We start from the raw sequence: 18,544 nt of genomic DNA on the forward strand, positions 1-18,544 counted from the left end.
CGAATCTCCTACTGCGCATGCACAGGACACATCTACTGAAAACAAGCGGCATGTTTGGTGTCGAATCTCACCGTGAAAGACTTGCTGCGCGTTTGTTCAGTTACAGACTAGAGAAACTTAAACGACGGACAGCTGTTGGCTCTTGCGCAGGAGGACTTAAAAGTTAAAAAAACAAATACTGGAGCGTATGGCAGCAACCGACAGGGAGTTCACAGACAGTATGACCCAGCTAATGGCAAACATTGAAAAACTGATTAACTCTGTTGCATTAATAAAGCACCTTGTTAAATGTGTAAAACATGTCTGCATCAGTGTTGTATTTCCATACAATGTTACATTAGGCTGTTACACATCTATTGCCAGAGAAGTACTTGCATAAGTAGGTAAACCACCTTCATACGAGCAAGGACATAAAACAGGGCAAAGTGAGTATACTTATTTATTCAGTAAGTTATGGATCAAAGTATTTAGTGAGTACATTTCTAACTCTTCTGTCTTCAGTCTTGTTGCCGTCTGTTCTGAAATTGTTAGGTTGCGTTCAAGAAAACAATGAAATGGCGCGCTGCCATCACAATCTGTTCCGGCACGTCGGAGAGCGTTTCTGAAAATCTCCGTCTTCGAGGGAGAAAATGCTGTTTTAGTGTGGATGGAGGGTAAAAACAAAGAGAAAAAGCTTCAGTTACGGATTTATCCGGTGTAGTGTGGACGTAGCCTTAGTCTTCCATGACATCCATGAAAAACAAAAGAATGAACAACAGAAAATCTTTAGAACCCCAAAGCCCCCCTCCCTATGCAAGCGGCAGCAAGCGTCAATGTAACAACCCCCCCCCCCCCCCCCCCCAGGGAAATTAAGTTGATTTTTGCAGATGAGCTTGAAGAGGCAGCAACTTGGTGCCATGTTAACTCCGCCCACTTCATGGACTGTTGGCACAAGATGGTGTATTTCACTGTATGTTTCAATGTATATACGAAAAGCAAAGATTAATCCTTACCTGAAACCACACTGCTCAGACCGTATTTTTCAGAACCACACTTAAACTTTGGATCTTAACCTTAGATTGGTCATTTGGCCTATAGAAAGAGTAATAGTGAACGTTTCAGTTCTGAGACCCTTTGTCAAGTGGTTGGTTTCTTTCTTTGATTAAAGCTTGTACACCTGAAATGTGGTCTCCCCTTCCCCACAGATCGCTGAATATTTCCTTGGGACTTGTTTAACTTTCTGCCGTATTGTGTTTCAGAATGACGTGACTGAGGAGTCGGTGCTGTTCACTCAGAGCCCTGCATTATTTTGTTTGGCCCAGCTGCCCCAGTTATGAAAGTAAAGGTGTTACGGTGACCGATAGACGCCATGGTGGTGCCACTGATTGACACTCCCACTCCTCCCAATATGGTGGCAGATGTGGTGTTCGTTATTGAGGGAACGGCAAATCTTGGGCCATACTTCGAGTCTCTGCGGAAACATTACATTCTTCCGGCGATTGAGTGAGTATAAGGCTACAAGACATAGGAGCAGAAATAGGCTATCTGGCCATCTGCTATTCAATCATGGCTGATCATCTTTTTTCTCTCTCTCTCTCTCTCCTCCTCAACCCCAGTTCTCGGCCTTCTCCCCATAACCTATAAGACTATTAGACACAGGAGCAGAGCTAGGCCATCTTTGGATATGACCAAAACTTCAGTTACTGCCTTTAAGGTGGATGTTGTCATCTAATGGATACGATACTCTGCAAGTATCCCAGAGGTTATAGTTTTGCTTGGTTTATATCTCGTTTTTCAGATCCCAATTCAGTGGCACCTATTTGTCACCAGTTCCGCAGTATATAGTTAATTATAATGATGAGAATTGTTGTATGGTATCTGTTGTGGATTCCACAGTAGCATAGCACAGTGCTTTACAGCGCCAGCGATCCAGGTTCAACTCCTGCCATTGTAAGGAGTTTGCATGCTCTCCCCACTGGATTTCTCCCACAGCCCAAATACATTTGGTTAGGGTTAGCAAGTTGTGGCGCTACTTGCGGGCTGCCCCCATCACATCCTCAGACTGTGCTGCTCGTTGATACAAACGGTGCATTTCACTCTGTTTCGATGTACACGTGACAAATAAAGCTATATACAGTGAGGTAAAAAGAAACCAGAATGCAGAGAAAGTGCAGTGTAGGTAATCAAATTAAGTGCAAAAGGTGATAAAAACGCTAATTTTTTATCTAAATTATGTGTGAGGTAACTCCATTCATTCCTCTAGTTTTGTCACTGTTCCAGGTAAACAGCAAGCACCTCTCAAGTTGCATGGTATTTGGAGCTATCGAAGTAACCTTAGCTTGATTAATCTCTTGCCACAAATCTTTCCCAGAGTTGATTAGAATCTCAGTGAAGGCATTCTTTTTAGAAGCAAAGTATCAAATTATGAAATTTCCAAACATGAATTATTTCTGTGGCCAATCCAGTATTTTGTATACTGTGTAGCACACTGTAGGCATCCTTGTATGTTCTTTTGCGTACGAGTTTCTGGGTGATGTAATCATTGGATGATCCTTTTTTTTAAACCCCAAGGCACTTCACCCCAACTGCCTCTTCCAGACGATGTGTTTCCCACCTCCCCCGCTCCGTAATGTTTAATGTATTCTCTTCTGTTACTTGCCTTTGATCTGCAGGCTTTTTAAAACGTCGTAGATCTCAGGTTGCATATAACGGACCTCCTGGTATTTATCTTACTGATTTCTATATTGTTTGAGGCCGCATTTACTACCCATCTAAAACCATGCTAACTTACTTCACCTAACAACTAGCCATAGCTCAGTGGGTCTGGGGTCAGACAGCATTCTGGATAATAAATTAACCTTTGAACCTTGTGTCCTTGAAGTACTAATATTAAAGTATGTACGTATGCAGTATACAACCCTGAGATTCGTCTTCACCAGATAGCCACAAAACAAAGAAAACCGTAGAAATAAGTTCAAAGAGAAACCGCAAACCCAACTCACCCACCCACAAAAAAATGGCGACATGGCACGATACGCAACGAGAACATCAGCGCTCCTAACCCCCACTCCCCTGCACAAAAATGCAATAAGAACACGGGCCCCCAATTCCCCCCTCCCTACACAAAAACTTAACAAAAACACAAGAACAACAGCCCCCAACCCCCGCCCAAAAGAAAACAACTAGAAAGAACAGTTTAAAAAAAAAACACAGAATATAAAAACCATAAGACTGAAAAGGTCCTTAGTCCAAATCCAAAAACATGGAGCCTTGGTAACATTCTACAACATCATGGAAAGAGAGACACAGCTTGAATGCAGAGGGCTACCCTCTGGCACAACAATAGGCCACGCAGGCTCCTCTGGCAGTTGCTGCTTTTTCTCATTTGTTTATATTGAACCACCTTTCCTCCAGACAGTTCTGATTCTGTAGGCACTACCATACCGTACCTGAGTATATTTGTTGTAAATGAGCATTCATTAGTGACAGCATCTCGTTTGCTCACCAGGTGTTACGGGTGAGGGTAGTATCATCCTGCATATCTGCTTGCCAGAGCTACACACTTAAAGCTGGAATTCCGTGGTCGTTTCCCCTTTAAGTTCTTCAGCTCAGTTATGTGCACACCGGTCATGTGACTAGTACTGCATCAGCTGAGCCCAAAACTGACCGGGGATAGTCTCTGTAAACTCTCAGACACAGTCATCCTATTTTGACTTGGACTCTGAAACCATAAGACATAGGAGCAGAATTAGGCCATTTGGCCCATTGATTCTGCCCCACCATTCCATCATGGCAGATTTATTAACCCTTTTAACCCCATTCTCCCGCCTACTCCCTTTGACACCTTGACTAATTAACCCTTTTTTACCAATCAACTTCCCAGCTCTGTACTTCACCTGCTCCCCACCACGGTTTCACCTATCACCTTGTATTTCTTGCTCCCCTCCTCCCATCTTCTTGCTCTGACTTCTTATCTTTTTTCTCCAGTCCCGATGAAGGGTCTACGGCCTGACACATCAACTGTTTACTCTTTTCCATAGATCCTCCAGCATTTTGTGTGTGTTGCTTGGATTTCTAGCATCTGCAGATTTTCTCTTGTTTGAGAGCTTATCAACCTCCACTTTAACTATACGCAGTGATTTGGCCTCCACAGCTATCTGTGGCGATGAATTCCACAGATTCACCACCTTCTGGCTAAAAGAAATACTACTTTTTCCTGAGACGATTAGAATAGTTTTGTCTTTCCTGGGAGCAGAGAGTAATTGCCATTCAAACCACACTTCAGAAAATCACTGAAGATAAAATTGTCCCTGTTAAGATATTTGACCGATTAACTTCTGAGAGGCTCTGTAGTCTAAATGTGTTGTCGAGCCTGTCATGGTGCTCAAACAGAAACCAGAGCCGAGCTTTGATTCTGATATACCAACTGAACAGGAAGTCAGAGCAGTGACCTATCATTCTTGGCTTCGCGCTTCAGGGCAGGCCCAGACAAAGGGAATCTGTTTTTTCATTTCCCCCTGTGGCCACGAATGAAAGATGATTGAAAGTGAAGTCATGCAGAATAAAAGAAGCTCATTTGTTCCCGTGGCGGCGTTTACAATGAGCTATTTGAATAGCTTGTCTCCCCCTGCTGTTTCTCCATAGTTGTACAGTTTTTACTATCCAGCCCCTAAGCCTTTTCAGTCTGATTGAAAAGATCATAATTTGGAACTGGTCTGTAAGGATTTCTGCTTTTCTTTTACAGGTATTTTAACGATGGTCCCCCTGCAGAAACTGATTTTGGTGGTGATGTACGTCATCTTCTAAACTTTATTAATTTATGCTTGAAAATGCTCTTAATTTCTGGCTTGCAATAAGAACATTGAACATTACAGCACAGTACAAGCTCTAAGATCAATCTAACCCTCTTTCCCACATAGCCCTCCGTTTTTCTATCATCTATTTCTCTGTGTTTCTTAAATGCCCATTGACTCTTGCCTTGTTTCCTACCATCCACCTACACTCGGGTAATTAACCAACCAAGGAACTGTGGACTTAGAATGAATCCCCAAACTTCAAGAAGGTGCCTTCTGTCAAGGCTGTGGTTCAGATTTAGTTTTTAAAAAAAATTGTAGGGATGGCTTTAGAACTTAAAGACATTTCAGCAAAGTACAGGCCCTTCAGCCCACAATGTTGTGCTGACTTTTTAATGCTGCTCTCCCAAGTAGCCCTCCATTTTTCTATCATCCATGTGCCTTAGGGTCTTTTAAATGTCCTCAAGTATCTGCCTCTGCCACTGTCCCTGGTGGTGCGTTCCAGGCAACCACCATTCTGTGTTTTAAAAAAACGACTTGGAAGCTTTTCTTTTTAAAAAAAAAACAAACAAACAAAATCGTACTAATATTGCTACAAGAGAATGTGGCTTGTCTCATAACAAATTTTCCTCATTTTTACGTGGCACTTAAACGACTTGTTCCCTGGTGGTTGCAGCTTGTAAAGTTGTCACCAAAGGCAGTGAGCTTGTTATTTTCAGTGAGGATTTGAGTGCTAAGCTGGATAATCACTTGCTATAAAGATTTATGCCCACATTTGACCCATCCATCTCCAGTCTGCGTGCACTCAGTTTTTCCATACCTGACCTGACTCGGAAGCATTTGCAGAAATGCAGGAGAGACGCAGCCTATTTTGGACTTGCATTGCTACTGCTCAGGAGCAAAAGATGTATGCCTTTACATTAAGAAAGTGATCCTGGTTGGATGGAGTACAGAGCTGGACCATAGTGGCATGATTCAAACTCAGTTGCTGTCAGCGTTTACACCCAATCATAAAACCTCAAGGCATAAGAGCAGAACTAGGCCATTTGGCCCATCGAGTCACGGCTGATTTATTTTACCTCTCAACCCCATTCTCCTGCCTTCTCCCCGTATCCTTTGAAACCCTGAAGGTACGCTGGTTATTCTAGAATAGTTGATGACTTCCGGCTGAAGGAAAATGTGTGCTTTTCTCTTATAAAGCTGTGGACTAAAACGGAGTAAATATTCTAAAATTCATTGGCATTAATATTTTTTTTACTGTACTTTTGAATTTTTCTCTTTATACTAATACATAATTTTCTGTCCCTGTGTCTGAGCAACATCACTTTCTTCTGCTTTAAGAGCTTCTCGGTCTTTGTTAACTTCTCCATCTGTCAATATTTACTCTACTTGGTGCCTTGATCCCAGGTGCCTTGTTCCCTTACTGTGGTTAGAAGCACACGTTTCTAACGCCTACCTTGGGGGCAGTAAAAAAAAGGGGCAAGTCCACAGTGGTTAAAAAATCTTAAAAAACGTTAACTGTTTCTTCAGAATCAGAACCTGGTTTATTATCACCCGCATGTCGTGAAATTTGTTGACTTTGTGGCAGCAGTACATGCAATACATAATAGAGGGGGAATAAAGCTGAATTAACTTAAATATATAGTTAAATAAGTAGAGCTAAACTAGAAATAAAGAGAGGAGTGAGGTAGTGTTCATGGGTTTATTGTCCATTCAGAAATCTGATGGCGGAAGGGAAGAAAGTGTTGCTAAATCATTGAGTATGTGCCTTCACACTTCTATACCTTCTCCCCAGATGCAGCAATGACTTGGGTGGTGGGGGTTCTTGACGTTGAACCCTGCCTTCTTTGAGGAATTGTGCCTTGAAGATGTTTGAATGCTATCCAGATTTCCTGGATAGTGCTCCTGATAGAGCTGACTGAGTTTACAACTCTCTGCGGCTTTCTTCGATCCTGTGCAGTGCCCCCCCCCCCCCCCAATATCAGATGGTGCTGCAGCCGGTTAGAATACTCTCCATGGTACATCATGTGAAATTTTCAAGTGTGTTTGGGAACAAACCAAATCTTCTCAAACTCCCAATTGAATATAGCTGCTGTCATGCCATCTTTGTAGCTGTGTTGGGTCCTTAGAGATAATGACACTCAGGAATTTGAAATTGCTCCTCTTGCTAAAAGAGAGGTAAAAACTAAAACCTGTAGGTTAGGAGTATTTAAAGTTATATCTTCATTTGCAATAATACCAAACAAGGCAGTAAGGGGATTTGGGTCAAATTGGATGCTAAAAAGTTGAGAGAAGGTATGAAATACTTCCCGCCAAAACTTTTCAATTGTAGGGCAAAACCAAAACATATGAATTAAAGAGGCATCAGCAGAGTTACATTTATTACAAAGTGGAGAAACATTCGGGTAAAAACTGGAGAGCTGTTTAAAAATGTAAGCTCTATGAACCACTTTAAATTGTAGAAGAGAATGACGAGCACAGAAAGATGATTTATTAACCTGTTTAAGAATTTTATTCCATCTATCATCAGAGTTCTGACAATTTAGGTCATCCTCCCAAGCTTTTTTTATTTTATCTAAAAAGCCTTGTCTAGAATCAATCAACAAGTTATAGATACCGGTAATAGAAGCATTAGCAAAAGGTTTTAAATTTAAAAGATCGTCCAGTAAATTTTTATCAGGACCTATAGGAAAAGTAGCTAATTGGAAACATAGAAAGTCTCTAATTTGAAGGTATCTGTAAAAATGTGTTTTTGGGAGTGCAAATTTATTTGACAATTGGTCAAATGAAGCAAGAGATCCTGAGATAAACAGATCCCAAAAACACTTAATACCTAGTTCATCCCAATCTTTAAAGACTTTATCAGTCATGGAAGGGATAAAAAAAATAATTAAGGAGAATGGGAGATGATAATGAAAAATTCGCTAAACCAAAAAAATTGCTTGCTCTTTCTGCATTTGCTGCCTGCCAAGCTGATTGTTTCCATCACTGATTGTCACATTGAGCTAGCAATACTTGGTGTCATTTCTTTTTCACTCTGTCAATGGCTTGCTTGCTCCCTACTAATTCAGTTTTTTTTTCTGTCTTCTCTCCCTCCCCCCCCCCACCCCCCAAGTATGGAGGCACACAGTACAGCTTAGTTGTGTTCAACACGGTGGACTGTGCGCCGGAATCGTATGTGCAGTGTCACGCCCCCACCAGCAGTGCTTATGAATTTGTCACCTGGCTTGACAGTATTCAGTAAGTATACGGTGAACTCCTCGGGTGCAGCTACACGTTCTCCAGTTTGATGATTGACTAACTTAAGCATCTTCAGTAAAGTTCAGCAGGGCAGAGGAGGTTAAGAGATCAGAATTGGAATCAGATTTATTATCATTGACTGCTTTATAAAATTTGCTGTTTGCCATTTATAAACCAGGATAAATTATAAAAATCGATAGTGCAGGAAAAAAAGGAATAGTAAGGTAGTGCTCAAGGATTTTGTGGACCGTTCAGAAGTCTGATGGCAGAGCAGAATGATAGATCGTTGAGTGTGGGTCTTCACCACCCTGATGGTAGTAATGAGAGACCATATCCCAGATGTTGAGGGTCTTGGTGGTAGATTTTGCCTCCTTGAGACAACCAGCTCTTGAAGATGTCCCATGGCGGGTTTAAGCCCATGGTGGAGCTGATTGAATCTAAAACCCTCTTGCAATCCAGTCTTTTGGAGCTCTGTTATATAATGACCGTAAGATGTTATATAAGATTTTTGTCCGTTTGGACTATCGAGTGTGCTCCATCATCCAATCATAGCTGGTTTATTTTCAACTCCATCCTCCTACCTTCTCTACATAACCTTTTCATCCTGACTAATCAAGAACTTATCAACCTCTGCTTTAAATATACCCAATGACTTGGCTTCCACAGCCGCCAGTGGTAATGAATTCCACAGATTCACCACCCTCTGGCAAAAGAAATTCCTCCTCATTTCTGTTCTAAAAGGATTTCCTACTCTGAGGCTGTACCTTCTGTCCCTAGACTCCACCACTATTTGGAAGCAGCCTGTCCACGTTCACTCTAGCTGCGCCTTTTAGTATGTGGTAGGTTTCAATGAGGTTCTTGTCGGATTCCACCCCACCTCCATTCTAAACTGCAGCAAGTACAGCCCCAGATTTCAAGTATATGATAAAATTTAGTAAACTCCAAGGGAAGGAACCATTTCCACTGGCTGGAACTACCAGGAACGCCATCCATCCAACAATCTCTTTGAATGCCCCCGCCACCACTGGTAGCAGGAGTTAACATAGCATTAGGACAAGGACTGTTAGGATGAGAAATTTGAACTCTGGCATTGTACTGTTTACTGTTTAACTTGTGCTGTGAATTGCATCTTGTTGCTTGTGGTAATATTACTTTATATGTTGTGTGTGAGTTGTACAGTGTTGTGCTCCTTGCTCCGGAGAAACGTCGTTTCGTTTGGCGGTATACGTGTGTACGGTTGAGATGACAATAAACTTGAACCTGAACCGTTAAGATTTAAGAAACAGGACAAGTGGGGGATGCGTGGGGGAGGGGAAGTAAGATTGAGCATTAAAGCATTTACAAACGTGAAAATCTTCAGATGCTGGGAATCCACAGCAACACACTCTCACTCTCTCACACTCTCACACTCTCTCACTCTCTTTCTCTCTCTCTCTCTCTCTCTCACACACCCTCTCTCACGCGCCCTCTCTCACGCGCCCTCTCTCACGCGCCCTCTCTCACGCGCCCTCTCTCACGCGCCCTCTCCCTCGCGCGCCCTCTCCCTCGCGCGCCCTCTCCCTCGCGCGCCCTCTCCCTCGCGCGCCCTCTCCCTCGCGCGCCCTCTCCCTCGCGCGCCCTCTCCCTCGCGCGCCCTCTCCCTCGCGCGCCCTCTCCCTCGCGCGCCCTCTCCCTCGCGCGCCCTCTCCCTCGCGCGCCCTCTCCCTCGCGCGCCCTCTCCCTCGCGCGCCCTCTCCCTCGCGCGCCCTCTCCCTCGCGCGCCCTCTCCCTCGCGCGCCCTCTCCCTCGCGCGCCCTCTCCCTCGCGCGCCCTCTCCCTCGCGCGCCGCTCTCCCTCGCGCGCGCTCTCCCTCGCGCGCCCTCTCCCTCGCGCGCCCTCTCCCTCGCGCGCCCTCTCCCTCGCGCGCCCTCTCCCTCGCGCGCGCTCTCCCTCGCGCGCGCTCTCCCTCGCGCGCGCTCTCCCTCGCGCGCCCTCTCCCTCGCGCGCCCTCTCCCTCGCGCGCCCTCTCCCTCGCGCGCCCTCTCCCTCGCGCGCGCTCTCCCTCGCGCGCGCTCTCCCTCGCGCGCGCCTCTCCCTCGCGCGCCCTCTCCCTCGCGCGCCCTCTCCCTCGCGCGCCCTCTCCCTCGCGCGCCCTCTCCCTCGCGCGCCCTCTCCCTCGCGCGCCCTCTCCCTCGCGCGCCCTCTCCCTCGCGCGCCCTCTCCCTCGCGCGCCCTCTCCCTCGCGCGCCCTCTCCCTCGCGCGCCCTCTCCCTCGCGCGCCCTCTCCCTCGCGCGCCCTCTCCCTCGCGCGCCCTCTCCCTCGCGCGCCCTCTCCCTCGCGCGCCCTCTCCCTCGCGCGCCCTCTCCCTCGCGCGCCCTCTCCCTCGCGCGCCCTCTCCCTCGCGCGCCCTCTCCCTCGCGCGCCCTCTCCCTCGCGCGCCCTCTCCCTCGCGCGCCCTCTCCCTCGCGCGCCCTCTCCCTCGCGCGCCCTCTCCCTCGCGCGCCCTCTCCCTCGCGCGCCCTCTCCCTCGCGCGCCCTCTCCCTCGCGCGCCCTCTCCCTCGCGCGCCCTCTCCCTCGCGCGCCCTCTCCCTCGCGCGCCCTCTCCCTCGCGCGCCCTCTCCCTCGCGCGCCCTCTCCCTCGCGCGCCCTCTCCCTCGCGCGCCCTCTCCCTCGCGCGCCCTCTCCCTCGCGCGCCCTCTCCCTCGCGCGCCCTCTCCCTCGCGCGCCCTCTCCCTCGCGCGCCCTCTCCCTCGCGCGCCCTCTCCCTCGCGCGCCCTCTCCCTCGCGCGCCCTCTCCCTCGCGCGCCCTCTCCCTCGCGCGCCCTCTCCCTCGCGCGCCCTCTCCCTCGCGCGCCCTCTCCCTCGCGCGCCCTCTCCCTCGCGCGCCCTCTCCCTCGCGCGCCCTCTCCCTCGCGCGCCCTCTCCCTCGCGCGCCCTCTCCCTCGCGCGCCCTCTCCCTCGCGCGCCCTCTCCCTCGCGCGCCCTCTCTCACGCACTCACTCTCTCACGCACTCTCTCTCTCACGCACTCTCTCTCTCACACTCTCTCTCACACACTCTCTCCCTCACACACTCTCTCCCTCACACTCTCTCTCCCTCACACTCTCTCTCCCTCACACTCTCTCCCTCACACTCTCTCCCTCACACACTCTCTCTCACACACTCTCTCACACACACGCTCTCTCTCTCGCACACCCTCTCTCTCTCTCGCTCTCACACACTCTCACTCCACCCCCCCCCCCCCAACCCCCGAGGAACCCAGCAGGTCAGGTGGCATCTATGGAAAAGAGTAAACCGTCGATGTTTCGGGCCGAGACCCTTCATCAGGACTGGAAAGGGCAAAGTCAGAGTAAGAAGGTGGGGGAGGGTAGGAAGAAATGTGAGGTGATAGGTGAAACCAGGGGAGGGTTGAAGTAAAGGGCTGGAGGAGAGGGAATCTGATGGGAGAGGGAGAAGACCATGGGAAGAAGAAGCACCAGACGGAGGCGATGGGCAGGTAAGGAGAAGCCGGGTGGCACAAGATGGCGACGAAGACATTCCTAGGAAGAATGCGTGGCTGTAGTAGCGGGTCAGGGTGAACGCATGTTCGAGAGTCGAAAGGACACAGAGATCACAGGGGAGCAGTGAGTGAGAGTATCACTGAACTCCCGTCGAAGGGGAGATTTAAACTTCAGGGTCAAAGCATTTAATTGTCACGGTCTACATGGCAAAAGTGGAGCTGGCAGTGAAAGCAAGCTTGTTTGCAACTAAAGGAACTGGTTCAGTGCATGAAAAGGAAGCTTTCAAAGAGGAATGAGCGTACAGTTGGCTTTGTTACTGCTCTTTCATTTTTTTGCACACTTGGGCACATTCAGTTACATTTGATGTTGGAGAATGCAGCATCTATTTTGTACATGTATTCTCTCAAACGGCGTTGAATGAACGAAGCAGTTCTGTTGCATGAAGAAAGGGTCTTTTTCTTTGCATAATCCCATGCTTAGCCTTTAACAGTGGAGAGTGTCCTGATTGCATCACAACCTGGTATGAAAACGGCTATGCCCAGGAATGGGAAAGCCCACAAAAAGTGGTGCATACTATATATTTAAAAAGTAGTGCCAAAATAATGAGGCAGTGTTCAAGGACTGTTCAAAAATTTGATGGCAAAGGGGGAGAAGCTGTTCCTAAAACATTTAAGTGTGGGTCTTCAGCCTCCTGTACCTCCTCCCTAACCAATTGATCAGGCGTCATCCATAAATTTATTATATTGCTACTTTTAATACTGGTTTTATGGCTATCATGCATCTGAGTTGCGCTTTTGTACTGCTGGACATTGTTTGGACTGGCTGGTTACCTGATTTTATTTATTATTTATTTTATTTGTCGTTTTATAGCATTGAGTACGAGAGCTGCAAACCCATTCTCGCTGCGTGACAGATTGTACTATGCATTGTCAATAAAGATTTCATTTCATTTCTAATGGCAGCAATAAAAAGAGGGCATGTCCCAGAAGGTGAAGGTCCTTCAGAATCAGGTTTAATATCACCAGCATATGTTGTGAAATTTGTTGACTTTGCGGCAGCAGCACAATGCAGTCCATGATAAATATAGAAAAAAATTACAGTGAGTGTATATATATTAAATAAGTTAAAATAAGCAGTGTAGAAACAGAAAAAAGTCGTGAGGTGGTGGGCATGATGGGTATGCCTAATTGAGGCATTGCCTTTTGAAGGTGTCCTGGATGCTGAGGAGACTGGTGCCCAGGTGAAGCTGGCTGAGCTTACAACCCTCTGCAGCTTTTTCCAACCCTGTGCAGTCGCCTCTCCATACCAGGCAGAGGTACAAACAGTTGGGATCGACTGTTGAAATTTTATAGCATAGCCGCAGTTGTGCAGCAGCAACTTCCCACGGCCAGTCTGTGTATAGTAGGTCCCCACAAGTTAAACTGCGCCTTGACTTTGAGGAAATCTCCTGTTCTTGCAAATTGTGCCATGTTATTTGTCGAGGCTTACTAACATCTGCTTTGATCACAGGTTCATGGGCGGTGGAGGGGAGAGCTGCAGCCTTATTGCAGAAGGACTCAGTACAGCCCTGCAGCTGTTTGACGACTTCAAGAAAATGCGAGAACAAATGTGAGAAATCTTTGTTTCAGTTTCATTAGTTTTGTTTGCAGCTAGAAGATTATTTTGTTTTGTGTATGCCATACTCTGCCAGAGCCTCAGCGACCACTTTTCTTTTCAAGTGGTTGTCTTGGGGGAAAGATTCTGTGAACGGTCCTCCACATCCTTCTCACAGCACAGTTTTTATTTTAACGAGGCCGAGTTGCGAGCCCGACACGCAACCCCGGCTCGGATGGAAAGCGTGTCCGTGAGAGGCCCGACTGGGTTCGAACTCGGGAACCTTCGCTCCGGAGTCCGGTGCTGATGTCACTGCGCCGCCAGCCGGCAGCTAGAAGATTAGATTCTCTCGTTTTTGTGCACGTAGCAAGGTGCGGGTTTCTGTCTAGGTTCCCCTGCCAAAAGGATTAATACATGTGGAGTGGAACGATTGGGCAGCATGGCAGCGCAGTGGTGAGTGTAATGCTTTACAGCGCTGGCTGTAAGATCGAGGTTCAATTCCCGGCACTGCCTGTGTGGAGTTCGCACGTTCTTCCCCCCCGTGACCGCACGTTTTCCCTCTGGGTGCTCTGGTTTCCTCCCACGTTCCAACGACAGAAAGGGTAAGTGAGGAGCTGTCACTGGAAGCATGGCAACACTTGCGGGCTGTCCCCAGCACATCTTGGACTGTGGTGGTCATTGGAGCAATTGATGCGTTTCACTGTGTGCTTCAATATACATGTGATAAATTAAGCTGACTTCGCTTTAGTATTAATTTATCAACTGCTACCCATTCCTTAAAGTTTAGATGTTATTGTAATATAGGGCATGTGGCAGCCATTTGCATACCGCAAGCTCCTACCAATAGGAATGCATTCACAATCAGAATGCATACCTGATTTTGTGATTTTTTTACACACCTGTCAGTTATAACAGTTGTGATTATTATAAGAAAGATGTCAACAAATTAGAGCGAGTACAGAGGAGATTTACTAGAATGTTACCTGGGTTTCAGCACCTAAGTTACAGAGAAAGGTTGAACAAGTTAGGTCTTTATTCTTTGGAGCGTAGAATGTTGAGGGGGGGACTTGATGGAGGTATTTAAAATTATAAGGGGGATAGATAGAGTTGACGTGGATAAGCTTTTTCCATTGAGAGTAGGGGAGATTCAAACAAGAGGACATGAGTTGAGAGTTAGGGGGTAAAAGTTTAGGGGTAACACGAGGGGGTACTTCTTCACTCAGAGAGTGGTAGCTGTGTGGAATGAGCTTCCAGTAGAAGTGGTAGAGGCAGGTTCGATTTTGTCATTAAAAAAAAAAAAATTGGATAGGTATATGGACAGAAAAGGAATGGAGGGTTATGGGCTGAGTGCAGGTCGGTGGGACTAGGTGAGAGTAAGCGTTCAGCATGGATTAGAAGGGCCGAGATGGCCTGTTTCCATGCTGTAATTGTTATATAACTTTGCAAGTCTCCAGAGACTACTCCTCCCAGTTACACCCATGTGACCAGTTGACCCGTGCAGTTTCAGGATGAGGGAGGAAGCCAGAAGCACCCACACAGTCATGGGGAGAAAGTATAAACTCCTTGTAGAAGGTGGTCGGAATTGAGCCTGGCTCGCTGGCACTGTAAAGTGTTTACGCCAAGCACTACGGTGTGACCCGCCTACTGCTGATCCACTCTGCAGTGATTTAAAGGGCATTGATTTAAAAATTGCCTCTTCTGTTTCAGAGGGCAGACCCGCAAAATTTGTGTTCTGATCTGCAACTCTCCTCCATACCTCCTGCCAGCCGTGGAGAGCACCACGTATTCAGGCTTCACAACAGACAATCTGGTTCAGATGATTGGCGATGTGAGTATTCCCACTGTGTGAGTGAGCGGGTGATCATGGACACTGCAGAGGGTGCAGCGTGTGATCTAAATTGGGAAGGTGACCTTTTCATGGCTGTGCTGAATGTCGTGTTTACTACATATGTCCCTGTTACTCGTGGCTCATACCCCGGTTGAGGACTTGGAACCGTGTTTTGATGCTAATGCTGCTTTAGTGAGGCATTCCTGGACAGGTCCAACCCCAGCTTCTGCAGTGTAAGCTTTAACCTAAAAGTTCAAGTTTATTGTCATCTAACTATACAACCAAATGAACCAGCATTCCTCAGGACTGCAATACACCCACAATACATATGTCTCACACAGCACATGAAACAAAATATTACCACAGATAAGCTAATAAAATTTAATTCAAAATGCACGTGAAGTACGCAGCACAGGTAAACAGTAAACATCTCGCTGTCCTGGAGATACGACCTCGGTGATGGCAGGGTATTCATTAGTCTCGGAGCCTGAGGGGAGAAGCTGTTACTCGGTCTGGCAGTCCCAGTCGGAGGGCTCCTGTTACCTCCCCCCTGATGGTAGTGGTCGGAATCCTCAACAATGCTTTTTGAGCTCTCTCAGAAGACGGTGAGTGGTTTTGGGCCACTTATCTAAGGAAGGGTGGATCCAGAGGAGGTTTATGAGAATGATCCAGGGACCAGAGGGTTCATGTATGAGGAGGGGTTGATGGCTCTGGGCCTGTACTCACTGGAGTTTAGATGAATGGGAGAGGGTGTATATTGAAAGGCCTAGATAGCGTGGATGTGGAGACGACGTTTCTTATCATGGGGAAGTCTGGAACTAGAGGGATTAGCCTCATAATAGAAGACGGTTCCTTCAGAACAGAGATTAGGAGGAATTTTTACAGCTAGAAGGTGCATCTGTAGAATTCCTTGCCATAGATGGCTGTGGAGTCAAGTCATCGGGTATATTTAAAGGAAAGGTTGACGGGTTCTTAATTAATAAGGACGTCAAAGATTATGGGGAGAAGGTAGGCAATTGGGATTGAGGCTGAGAGGGGTAATACCATGATTAGCCATGATGGAATGGCAGAGCAGACCTGATGGGCTAAATGGCCTAATTCTGCTCCTATGTCTTATGGTCTTAAAATATTTTGCAGACGAGAGTTTGGGCGAGTGTCATTTTCTAAAATATAGTGTCTTAAAGATAAGGGAGGAAAATGTTAAACAAAGCTAAGGGAAGGAACAAAAATGAATTAATTTGTCTGCCAAAGCAGTGCATTGGCTCTCAGCACTCTGAGATTAAAAAGAGGAAGAGGGTCAGGGCTCCCATTGCCAGTTTTCTGAAGGAATCCATGTGGAAACATGCCAAGTCTGTTAAATAAAGGCAGGACTGAGTTCAATCCTCATTCCTTCCAGTGTAGCATTGTCACTTAACACTCCTCTGTCCAGCCAACTTCAGATACTTCACGGGAGGCCTTTCTCCCACAAGGTCAGAAGTGGAGATGTCTGCTGATCAGGTTACCCAGGTTGGAGGAGCAACATCTTAAATTCTGGCTTGGTAGCCTCCAACTTGATGGCATGAACATTAATTTGTCTAGAATCTGGTAATTTGTCTTCCCCCGCCCCCCCCCCCCCCATTTTGGCTCCTTCTCACCCCTCCTCTTCTCCACACCTGCCCACCACCTCCCTCTGGTGCCCTCCTCCTTCCCTTTCATCCATGGTCCACTCTCTTCCCCTGTCAGAATCCTCCTTCAACCCTTTACCTTTTCCGCCTATCACTTCCCAGCATCTTACTTCAGACCTCTCCCTTTCCCATCTTCCCCCTCACCTGGTCTCACCCATCACCTGCTACCTTTTATTCCTCCCTGTCTTCATAGCTTTTTATTCTGGCTTCTGTCGACTTCCTTTTTAGTGCTGGTGAAGGATCTCAGCCCAAAATTTCCCTGGAATAACTGTTAATGTTGCTAATCCAGTTAAGTATTTGGTCAGTGGAGACCCCCCCCAGGATGTTGATAGTGAGGCACACACCAATTGTAATTTTATTGAATAGTCAAATTATGTGTTTTAGACTGTGTTGCAAGTATACTGTTCAAATATTAGGGAGATGTCCTCTCCCATGTCCTCTCCCATTATGGGAGAAGGCAGGAGAATGGGATTGAGAGGGTTAATAAATCAGCCCTGATCGAATCATGGAGCAGACTCGATGGGCTGAATGGCCTAACTCTACACCTATGTTTTATGGTTATCAAGCAAAACAAAAGCTGAAATCAAGGATAGATAAAAGCTCATTGAGGCAGTTGACCAAAGCATCTTATAGCAGGAAATAATCAACAAGGTGGAAAGGTTTGAGTGAAGGGACTCTAGAACTCAGGGTCCAGGGACTCAGCTGCTAGTGGGGGCAACATTTCTTCCCCATCTGATGTTCAGTCTTCCAACAACTGAACCTTTTGACCAGGCATGCATGCTTTCATGTATTGAGTTGCCACCACTTGATAGGTTGACTAAATATTTGTATTAACAAGTGGGTTTTGGGCCCCCTATCTTAGAAAGGATGTGCTGATGTTGGAGACTGTTCAGAGAAGATTCACTAGGACGATTCCTGGAATGCAGGGACTAACATATGAGGAGCGTTTGTCGGCTCTTGGACTGTATTCATTAGAGTATAGAAGAATGAGAGGGGATATCATAGAAACATTTCGAATGTTGAAAGGGTTGGATAGAGTAGATGTGGAAAGACTGTTTCCCTTGGTGGGTGAGTTCAGGACAAGAGGTCACAGTCTTAGAATTAGAGGGTACCCATTTAAGACAGAGATGCGGAGAAATTTTTTTAGCTAGAGGGTCGTGGATTTATGGAATTAGTTGCCACATACAGCTGAGGAGGCCCAATCATTGAGGGTGTTTAAGGAGGAGATTGATAGGTATCTAATTAGTCAGGGTATCAAGGGATATGGGGAAGAAGCCGGAAATTGGAACTAGATGGGAGAATAGTTTAGCTCACGGTGGAGTGGCGGAGCAGACTTGATGGGCAGAATGGCCTACTTCTGCTCCTTTGTCTTGTGCTCTTGTTTACAGGTGTACCTAATAAAGTGACCACTGAGTGTGTATATCACCATATGCTACCCTGGGGTTCATTTTCTTGCAGGCATACACAATAAATCAAAGAAATGTAAAACTACACACAAGCCAAGGCTGACTAGCAACAAATGTGCAAAAGGAGACAAATTGAGCAAATGCAAAAACAAATAAACAGCACCGAGAACATGAGTCCTATTAAAGCGAGTCCATAGGTTGTGATCACTGGGTTCACTTCTACCTATCGTCTCGCTCGTACTGGAGGAAGTGGTGCAGTAGAATTTGTGACATGTGTGTATGGTTATATCTGCGTTCTCTCTCCCCGTTCCTCCCACCGTCCTTTAATAACACGTTGCATTGTGCAGAGAGGGATCCATTTCTCCGTGGTCTCGCCTCGTAAGCTGCCTGCCTTGAGAGTGCTTTTTGAAAAGGCGGCCTTGGGTGGTGTCATAGAGACTCAGCTGAAGGACTACAGCCAGGATCCTCGCCATATGATCATGATTCGGGGGATAGTACTTCCAGGTAAGGACCACCACTTCCACTGGCCACCTGTGACACCGTAAGCTGTGAACCTCCGGG

The 18,544-nt window shown here is 46.8% G+C and overlaps 1 protein-coding gene across 10 annotated transcripts in view; it reads left to right on the plus strand.

Annotated features, from left to right (window-relative positions):
• med25 (mediator complex subunit 25) overlaps positions 1–18,544 on the plus strand; it is a 78,823-nt gene that overhangs the window by 8,468 nt on the left and 51,811 nt on the right. For 9 of the 10 annotated variants that reach the window (XM_059953937.1, XM_059953936.1, XM_059953938.1 and 6 more), the window contains 6 exons: positions 1,239–1,482; positions 4,724–4,769; positions 7,888–8,012; positions 13,002–13,100; positions 14,793–14,913; positions 18,331–18,487. In XM_059953937.1, the coding sequence (XP_059809920.1) occupies positions 1,349–1,482; positions 4,724–4,769; positions 7,888–8,012; positions 13,002–13,100; positions 14,793–14,913; positions 18,331–18,487 (682 nt within the window). In that variant the 5' untranslated portion in view covers positions 1,239–1,348. Of the gene's footprint in view, positions 1–1,238; positions 1,483–4,723; positions 4,770–7,887; positions 8,013–13,001; positions 13,101–14,792; positions 14,914–18,330; positions 18,488–18,544 lie in introns of those variants that run through there. The other variant, XM_059953944.1, reaches the window with a different exon arrangement.

This window comes from Hypanus sabinus, chromosome 29 (assembly GCF_030144855.1).
Source record: "Hypanus sabinus isolate sHypSab1 chromosome 29, sHypSab1.hap1, whole genome shotgun sequence".
NCBI classification, from domain to species: domain Eukaryota; kingdom Metazoa; phylum Chordata; class Chondrichthyes; order Myliobatiformes; family Dasyatidae; genus Hypanus; species Hypanus sabinus.